Source organism: Callorhinchus milii, unplaced genomic scaffold, assembly GCF_018977255.1.
Source record: "Callorhinchus milii isolate IMCB2004 unplaced genomic scaffold, IMCB_Cmil_1.0 Scaffold10, whole genome shotgun sequence".
Taxonomy (NCBI): Eukaryota; Metazoa; Chordata; class Chondrichthyes; order Chimaeriformes; family Callorhinchidae; genus Callorhinchus; species Callorhinchus milii.
Window position 1 is genome coordinate 3,852,736 of NW_024704751.1, and position 9,959 is coordinate 3,862,694.

Below are 9,959 nucleotides of genomic sequence, written 5' to 3' on the forward strand. Positions count from 1 at the left end.
CCGCCCCAACCCCTTCCTTTCTTCCCCACTCACTCACACCTCCTCCTCCCTCCCCGCAGCACAAGCCGCCCCTCCTGGTTAGGGTTTAGCTCCCCCCCCCTCCTCTCTCCCTTCCCCCCCCTCTCCTCCCGGCAGTCAGCAGGGACTGAAGGTGACCTTCAGCGGGCAAACAGCCCAAGGAGCGCCGGGGCCTGTGTGTGTGTGTCTGTCCGACCTTCCCTGCGTTGGGAGGGAGGCAGAGGAAAGGGAGAAGGTTTTTTTTACACAGCTCTGTCTGCTTCCCCCCCCCCCACCCCCACACACAGGGCACACACAACACAGAGTCTGAGTCTAAAGAGACTCAGAGCTGTCTCTCCCTCCCTCCCTCCTAAACTCCTCTCTCCCTCTCCCCCCCCCCCAACTCCTCTCTCCCACCCACCTCCCGTCTCTCCCTCCCCTCTCCTCCTCTGCCTCTTACCTCCTCTCTCCCACCCCACCGTCTCTCCCTCCCTCCCCATCAAACTCCTCTCTCCCTCTCCCCCCCCAACTCCTCTCCCCACTCCACACACCCCGGTCTCTCCCTCCCCTCCTCTGCCTCTTACCCCCTCAAACCCTCTCTCCCCCCCTCCTCTCCCCTCCCCCCTCCTCTTCTTCCCCCCCTCTCCTCTCTCTCCCCCCGCCTCCTCATCTGCCTCTTACCCCCCCTCTCTCTCCCCCCCCTCTCTCCCCCCAGCCCTCTCCTCTTTCCCCCCCCCCCCCCCAGCCCTCTCCATCCACCCCTCTTCCCCCTCCAGCCCTCTTTCCCCTCTCCCCATTTCCACCAGTCTAGGCTACAGTCACAGATACGATCTATGCTGCTGTCGCCACCCAGCAGCTGGGCTCAGGGAAAGGAGGGTGTGAGTGGGTGGGGGTCAAACCGTAGCTTCTCACCAGGGGAGATATTACCGAAGAAGTATGGCAGCAGAAACGCAAATTGGGTTTAAAGGAGAAAAGGGCACATTTGCCCCCAAAACACACACACATTCAGCTGATTGTTTGAACAATTATTGCAGAAGCTTCGACTCCCAAAACAAAAAGCAACCGGCTGCCCCCCCCCAGCCCCCAACCACCCCACCCCCCCCCCCCGCCCCCAAAGCCACAACTGAACCAGTGCTCACGGTTTTGCAACCATGAAAATGCAGGTGCAGCAATTTTTTTTAAAAAGTGGGGGGGGGGGGGAGAAAAAACATTTACCAGCAGAGAAACCGTCGATACAATCCGAGTTATGGTGTAACATTGTAACAGCGAAACAAACCCCAGCAGTTGAAGTACACCCACATGAGACAGGCGAATTTCTTAACTCTCCCACCCCCCCACCCCCCCAACACCCCCCCCCCAACACCCCTCCCAACACCCCCCCAAACACCCCTCCCAACACCTCCCCCCAAAAAAAAATCCTGACCCAGATTTGGACACTGTAATACCTTTTGCCAAATTCAACCTTCAAACTTGACCTCACTATTGGCGTGTGAGGGAGGGGAGGAAGGGAGGGAGGGAGGGAGGGGGGGTGTGTGGAGGGGGGGGGGTGTTGCCATCGGGACTTTTAACAGTCGATTAAAAATTCCTTCCAGTTTCTTGCCACTTGGACGTGATCCCTTCGCCCGTTTTTTAGACGTTTTGTGCAAATCGGCTTTTATTTACCGTCCACCAAGAGAAGAGGGGACAGGAGAGCAACTGACCCCCTCCACCCCCTCCTCCTCCTTCCTTCCCCCCCCTCCCCTCCCCTCTTACTTCTCTGGGGGGGGTGGGGGGTGGGGGGGGTGATTTGGACCTTTCACTCACCGCGCTCACGCGTGTTCCTTCCCGTGTCAGTCCCTGACCCGTTGCCTCCCTCGGCGTCGGGAGCCGCGGGAGAGGGTTCGTCCGTTTTGCTCACCATCGCTGCCGCTCGGGGGTCGATCTGATCCGATCCGATCTGATCCGATCCGATCTGCTCTCTCTCTTCCGAACGAACACAAGACAGACAGGTAAACGGTTTGACACCGGCAGCGGGCGGAAGGACAGAGCCGGCGCTGCTACTGCCACACGTGGTGCATTGCCCTCCCCTCCTCCCCTCCCTTTTGCTCATAACCTCCGACCCCTCCAGCAGACTGGAGAGGAGGGGAGGGGAGGAGGCACAGCCCCAGTGTGTGTGTGTGTGTAATACGGTTGGCGAGATGTGTGCAAAAGCAGTGAACACCCTCTTTCTTTTTTTTTCTCTCGATCCGGTTTCAGTTCGAAACCACACCGGGTCTTGCACTGCTGCTGTTGCTGCTGCTGTTGCTGCTGTTTGCTTGCGCGCGCGCGTGTGGCTCACTCTGGTTTGGAGCCAGCGAGCGGCTCGCCACCGCCCTCGTGCCTCGCCGGCGGCCCGACCGATCCTCCCGCCCGAACCGAAAAGCGATCCCGAGTCGGTCGTTTCTCGACCCGCGGCTGTTTGCGGGGGTGGCGGGGGGGATGGGGGGACGGGGGGGGACGCCGCCGCTGCGCGCGGTTCGGTCGGTCGGTCGGCCGCCGCGTTTCGCCCACGCATAGACGGTCGATTCGCTTAACAGTCTGTTCCGCGAGGCGCTTTGGGACGTCGAGAAGACGCGATAAGGCGCTACATCGAATGCAAGGATTCTTATTCTCATTATTTGTTGCCGGATTGCGTGCTTTGGGAATGGGTATTGTCAGAATCGTAGAACATTACAGCACGGAAGGAGGCCATTCGAGGCTGGCCTTGGCCTCTTTGGAAGAGCTATCCACCAGTTCCCGCTCCCACCTCCGTAGCCCTGCAATTTTTTTTTTCTTTTCAAGTACCTATCCAATCCCTTTTTTGAAACCCACCATTCAATCTGTAGAATTAATAATATTATGACTTAACAATTATTTCTTTGCGCACACCGCAACGACAGTTTGCATCTATACCGCGACCTTCGCGTGGGTCAGCGTCTCAGAGCGCTGAACAGCGGCATAGTTTCACGCCGAGGCAAATAGTGCTGTACAAATCTGCAAATGTTTTGAATCCGTAAATAAACTTAAGATTTTTTTACTGCTTCTTTACACCCATCGACACCTTCATTGTGTCCAGGTTCAATTACTCAAATGCCCTTCCTGCTGGACGCCCCAACTCTTCCCTAAACCAGTGGCAGACCAAGCTATACTCTACAGCCCAGGTCCTCTCCAACAACAAACACCGCAAACCATCAGCATCATCTCCAATGGATCACTATCCCCAGTAGATCAATTTTCAGTGTTCTCAACTTTGCATTCCAATGCCCCCCATGGCCTCTCTCTACCCTACCCCCACCACATCCTGCTATCCTATTGCCCTGGCGATTCCTTCCGCTCAGCAAACACTAGCCTGCTTCCCGTCCTTTGCCAATTCTAACCCTAACCCCATCATTTCTGGGCACAGACTTCGGCCACTCTGCCCCTGCTCTCTGTTCTACAGCCTTGCAAACCACCTTCGAAACTTGCCTTTAGATCTTTGTACAAAATGGTTTGAGACATCGTGGAGTCCTGTAGCTCAGTGGTTAGAGCACTCACTTTGCAAGTGAGAGACCTGAGTTCAATTCCCGGCAGGTCAGGGCGAAACCTTGGGCAAGTTTCCTTACTCCACACAGAGCCTAATAATAATCCCTCCAAAACCAAAAACAATAATAAATTGGTCATTTTCAATCTACGACTGTTTGTGGGACATTGCTGTGCGCAATTGGCTGCCGCGTTCGCCCACAAATTCACTTTACAGTATGTTCTGTGAAGCGCTTTGGGACGTCCTCCCGACGTGAAAAGCGCTATATCAAATGCAAGGATTATTATTATTATTATCCTCCTGACGAGAAAGGTGCTCATATAAATGTAAATTGTTGTTGATTCTGCCTCTTCTCAGAGAGTGTGATTCCAAACCTTAAAAACAAAATCAAACTTGTCAGCTTGACTCAATTGGAAGTTTTCTTGCCTTTGGATCAGAAGGTTATGGGACGTTGAGCTCACAGTCCAAGCGGACACTCCAGTACAACACTGGACACATTAACTAAGGTGCAGATGAAACTAACTTCAGATGAAATGTTAAATTGAGATCCTGTGTGCTCATTCTGGTGAATGTTAAAGATCCCATGTCATTATTTGAAAAGAGAAGGGAGTTTTTTTCCAGTGTTACAGCCAACAATTTTCCAGATAAATTGGGCATTCACATCATTGCTGTTTGTGGGACTTCGCTGTGTGCAAATTGCTGGCTGTGTCTGACAGCAATTATCTGCAAGTGCTTTGAGATGTTTTAAGATTATAGTTGCTTATATCAATTGCTACAATGATGAAACTTGCCAAAAGAAGTATTTCATTGTGGCTCCCTATGCCCCCCCACCATTCTTATATAACATGTAATTATAACATATATGGAGACCTGAAATAATTGTATTTCATAATTATGAATCTGTAGCACAGTATAATTCTCTGTGAAGCTGTGCAATTCTGCTGGCATATAACAAACCACCAGCCCCTCATCTTAGAAGGCTTTCTTCCTGCGTGAAATTCAAGCCAATGAGTGTTGACAAGCGAACTAAGTGTTAGTGGGCATCATAGCTGAGCCCAAACCTGTCCTTCCCCCGAATGCCACACTTTCCAGAAGGAATCACTTGATAGTGATCAGGAATCCTGGCTGATTGTTCTTAACCCTCGGTGCAATTCCCACCTTGGCTGAAATTTGGGAAGTCCGCATGTACTAGGAAGTTGTGGTTCGTGTGATAAATACATTTAAAAAAACTTGTTGCCTTTTAGTATAAAGATCCACACATTGTACTGAGTAACTGTATATAGTGTTGCAAATTGTAATTATGTGTTGATTGGTTCAGTATAAAAATAGCAAGAATAAACATTTAGCCAATGTGTCAGTATTGCTTGGAATAGTTACTTGTACATTCTGCACACATTACAGCTTAAGTACCAAATATTTGCCTAATAAATTACATTATTTTAACTAAATATGTTTGACCTATGGGGTACCTTGTGTGAATTAGCTATAAATTGCCTAATGTAAACCAACAAAGATAAGATGGAGATGTACTGAATGTACACCTATTATTTTAGCACCTTTAGGTAGATGGTTTGTAGGGAGCAGCGGAATTAATACTAATCCTTGCATTTGATATAGCACCTTATCACGTCTTTGAGACGTCTCAAAGTGCTTCACAGAATATACTGTAAAGTGAATTAACTGTATATTTTGTGGGCAAAATAACTAATTTATAGCATAAATCACTATAGCACTTCAGGTTTCTGCAACGCCCAATAAGCAGAGACTCAGTAACACTAACAGGACAGCTCTATTTATATCAAATACCGATGTTCAGATCAACAAAAGAGCTTTGCACAACGGGATTCAGATTCCCTGTGAAAATGCAATTTCCAATGCACTCAGTCTAGAACCTGCAGCGATTAATAAGTAGGATTACTTAGTGTCAAAGCGAAGGCAAACACTGTTATCCAGAATCAACCTATAACTGGACATCTGCTCGCACTGTTCTAGTCAGGATTATTGGAAAAATCCATGACATCAATACCCATTCAAATACATTGTATTTGGGGTGAAACACAAAGCAGGAAATGACATTGCTATGAATATTTTATGTGAAATAAACACCCATTGCTAACAATTCAAGTGCAGGAAAATATTAGTGACCTATTAGAATGAGATGGAGTCGATGCTGAATTCAATTCCTGTTGGCTGAATCTCGGCAGAAACTCTCTCCTCCTCTTCGAGAGGGGACAATAGCAGAGAGAATTGAGATGGGAAAGAGCTATCCTTATCCTCTTCTGATTTGTTTGACTTTGGCAGAGCACGAGGAGTAGGTTTGCTATCCAGAGGCTCATGTGGGGGTAAAATCCACACCCCTTGCAAAATTATTCCAGAGATAATGGGCAGAAAACGTGACGCACAGAGGAAGCCTCATTTAAGTTGTTACAGGCGTCTTAATGTGAACAAGGTTTTCGATATACCTGTCCAGGTATGTGCTCCTCGTATCCTAACCGCGAAGTGTAGGCATCTTCTGCTCGCACACAGTCCATGGCGTGTTCCACTGTGGGTGCGGTCCAGTTATACACCTGGAAAGGAGTCGCTATCCTCTCAAATGGGTGACGTTGAACCCTATGAATCAATCAGTATGCAGTTGTAATAATAATAATCCTTCCATTTGATATAGCGCCTTATCACGTCTTCGAGACGTCTCAAAGCGCTTCACAGAATATACTGTAAAGTGAATTGACTATATTTTGTGGGCGAAATGCAGCAGCCAATTGCGCACAGCAAATATCTCAGTTGTGGATTGAGCGACCAAATTATTATTTTTTTTACGGGATTATTACCCCCAGAAAGCGATCCACCAATCAATTAACAGCCGGGTTCCTACTTACTGCTAGGTAAACAGAGGCGTGTGGAGTAAGGAAACTTGGCTAAGGTTTCACCCTGCCCGGGAACCCAACCCGGGTCCACTCACTTGTGAGGTGAATGCTGTAATCAATACACTATAGGATTCCACGCTTGTGAAAAGATTTCACAAAAGTGGAGTGAAGGGTACATTTATGTTTAAGGAAGGATGAAAGAAAACTGTAGGAAGGAAAAAAAGGGATAGTAAAATGTTGCCCATGCTCTCTTGGGAATTTTTCGTGTGTGATGCTCATGATGAAAATTGCTGGCAACTATGATAGTCTTAAAAAAGCTGTGTACTAAAATATGTGATTCAAGTTGAATTTCTGTGTCTCAAATGCTCTATAGAAATATAGCAGAATCTTTCTACTGTATATAGCTTTTCTGACATTTTACAGTACTCTTTAATAATTCAGGGTTTGGGAAAGCTGTTTTATCCTTACCACCAGACCTTTGCCCGATACAGTTGGAGCTTTAAGCTCAGGTCACCATCCTTACAGTCCACAAAACTGAATAAAAGATTTGGAATGATTTGCAAGTGAAATACAAAGCAACCTCTCCCAACTCACCCTCATCTTTCCAGTTGCAAGACCAGTTCTAAAGGTAGTTCTACCTCAGGTAACAAAGGAATAAATATTATTCGACAGCAGGACCACCGAAGCTGGATGTTTTGCTTTGCAGCAAATTAAATGTAGAGCCTTCTCATCTCTATTGTGTGGTTCTATACATGATTAATTGAATGACTCAACCAGCTGATAAACTTTGAACAGTGTAACGCAAGCGTAACAAATTAAAAGAGAGAGGGAGCAGTGAGTGGTCAAGAGTAAACCATGAGTCTGAAAGGCATATGGAACGTCTTGTCAACAAGGTATGATATTGCAGCATTTGTTAATTTTAGGGCCAATGTGAATGCAACAGGGTAGAGTGTCTGGAGCTGAAGGCAGTGGATGAATCATCCGGGTTTAGTGCTCCTCTGAACACTTCTGTTGCCCACTAGAAACTATATAATTCAAAGTGTGATCCTGTCTTTAGCCTTTATTTTACCTAACTTTAGCTCCTCGAGTGAAAACAAAAAAATGAGACCGAATTAACTTGTTAACAGCCATTAGTGGGAAACTGGTGCAGCATTCTGCAGCCGTGAAGGCGAATGCTATGATAAGATGAAACCTGGTGTTACTTTGGACGACAAACATGAGGAGTAAGTTGACACTAAAAGCAGTTGAATTGCAGCGTGTTTGTTCTGACAGAGCATTAGGTGATAGCCAGCATTGCTCAGCAAGTATCCTACAGAGAAGAGAGGGAGTTCCTGGAGGGCAGAATATAGCACAGACAACCAATGCTCTATTTTATTAGTCATTATTATTAGACATGTTAGAGAGGGCTTTAATTAAATTTTGCCCTCATTTCCACAACTCCACAGCTGTATTCACAGACTTTGAAAATTAAAGGGGGCAAGTATCTATCTTGTTACCATGTTTAAGAGCATGAAATTCTCATTATTGTAGAGGAGACATCGCTCACTGCTGCATTTTTCATAACGTTAAAGAAATCATATTTCTAACACTCAGCACTTATGAACACTGCGCTTTCATTAGCATTGTGTTAAATGTTTTAGAAATCATGCTTGATCTCATGATTTTTATAAGAAGCAATGTCAGACTACAGGGCGATTTATTTTGTATAAGCCTTGATTTCCAAATAGGTTCTTTTATTCAAAGCATATAAACATTTTTTTTTTTGGGTGGGTGTTCAGCCGAGTGTCTTGACACATGCAGAAACCCATCACAGTACTTAAGAGGTATCCAAACCAAGCTGAGATTTCCATGCATTTGACCTACACATGGAAATCCCAGAGATAGATTGTTGGAATGGAATGCGCACTCTCTCACTGGAGGGTTTGGTGAGAGCCAAGGCTTGTGGACCCCAGAGTGTGCGTTGGGGTAACCTGCTGGAATCTAACCAGGTAAAACCGCACAGCTTGCTATTGATATTGCTGTCAAAGCATAAGGAACGCTGCAACAGAATCCAATTTTTCTAAAGAGAATTCTTATTTAAAGTATTTTTAATTCATTAAAGGCAACCGATTATTACTGCAATACACAGGTATGGAACTGGGCAATGCAAAATACCGCGTGTGGCAATGTTGTGCCTTAGTTTGGCTTGGACCATTGGATTCCTAGATTGCATATTGAAGAATCAGAATCATAGAAGTTTACAGTGCAGAAGGAGGCCATTCGGCACACAGAGTTTGCACCACCAATCACACTGCCCCGCCCTATGTTGATACATCTTCAAGCCTCTAATTTTCGTATACAGAAAGGTAAAGAAGGAGAAATAATGTTCTTCAACAGGGTTGACACTCATTCATTTTTTTCAGTGGGTTGCCTGCAGTGGCCAACTGGATCCCTGAAAGAGCTGGGGATTTTCATGGAAAAAAGGGGGTTGCTGATTGTGCTAAGATGACAAGTGCTAATGAAGTCCTGGATTGTCGGAGGTGTTGTCCTTCAGGTAGGATAAAGCAAAATCCCATCTGCTTGTTCCAGTCAGAAGCATTGTGTTCCAGCAAATGCTTTCTTCTAGTCAATGCTAGATCTTTGTACAGCCTGTGGAGTCCTGTAGCTCAGTGGTTAGAGCACTCGCTTTGCAAGTGAGAGACCTGAGTTCAATTCCAGGCAGAGGGCGAAACCTTGGGCAAGTTTCCTTACTCCACACACCTAATAATAATCCCTCCAAAAAAAAACAATAATAAATTGGTCATTTTCAATCTACGACTGTTTGTGGGACATTGCTGTGCGCAATTGGCTGCTGCGTTCGCCCACAAATATACAGTCAATTCACTTTACAGTATATTCTGTGAAGCGCTTTGGGACGTCCTCCCGACGTGAAAAGCGCTATATCAAAATGCAAGGATTATTATTATTATTATTACAGCGATGGTAGTTTTTATTGTCAAAATTGCAAATGACAGAGAGTGAGTTCAATTTATTCTCAGGTGTTCAAATGACATTCGTAAACCATTCAAGCTTCACACTCGTGATATACTTAGAATCCCAACAGTGAATTACGATCTTATTACTCAACCCCAACCATCCATTAAATGAAGTGTTGTCAAAAGTGATAATGATCTTCAATACAGTATAATTCATTAATAAATATTCCAACAGTTTGATTTTCTCATTGGAATGTCAAGGTTACTCAAGGACATAAACACGTTAGAATGCGCCAATGCTCAGTTATCAGGATGGTGGCATTGCTCTCACACAATTCATGTAGGGTTGTGCTACTTATCATTCTGTTTGTGAGAAATTTCTGTTATCTACTACCAACTGGCAAAGACGAAAATCTGCCCTTTTCAGATATGCAATGACCAACTAGTGACGATCCTCCAGTGGGTTGAAGGGAGCAAAGCATCTCTTTGGGGTTGCCTTGGCTCTAAAGTGACATGCCTGGTCATGGAAGATTTTCACTGAGTTAATTCTTTGTGGCAGTTTGAGTAGATTCATAGTGTTCTAGGCCCTTAGAATGACCAGGGCCTGATGATTAACCAGCTAATCCA

The 9,959-nt window shown here is 46.0% G+C and overlaps 2 protein-coding genes across 5 annotated transcripts in view; one reads left to right on the forward strand and one right to left on the reverse strand.

Moving 5' to 3' along the window:
- The window catches only part of cluha (clustered mitochondria (cluA/CLU1) homolog a), a 48,312-nt gene extending 46,396 nt beyond the window's left edge, over positions 1-1,916 (reverse strand). For 2 of the 3 annotated variants that reach the window (XM_042338578.1, XM_007900719.2), the window contains exon 1: positions 1,801-1,916. In XM_042338578.1, coding sequence (XP_042194512.1) covers positions 1,801-1,897 — 97 coding nt within the window. In that variant the 5' untranslated portion in view covers positions 1,898-1,916. Of the gene's footprint in view, positions 1-1,442; positions 1,499-1,800 lie in introns of those variants that run through there. The other variant, XM_042338580.1, reaches the window with a different exon arrangement.
- Positions 1,917-1,941: 25 nt separating this feature from the next.
- LOC103183307 (spermatogenesis-associated protein 22) overlaps positions 1,942-9,959 on the forward strand; it is a 37,519-nt gene continuing 29,501 nt past the window's right edge. For both annotated transcript variants that reach the window (XM_007900713.2, XM_007900717.2), the window contains exons 1-2: positions 1,942-1,985; positions 8,781-8,911. In XM_007900713.2, the coding sequence (XP_007898904.2) occupies positions 8,863-8,911 (49 nt within the window). In that variant the 5' untranslated portion in view covers positions 1,942-1,985; positions 8,781-8,862. The remainder of the gene's footprint in view (positions 1,986-8,780; positions 8,912-9,959) is intronic.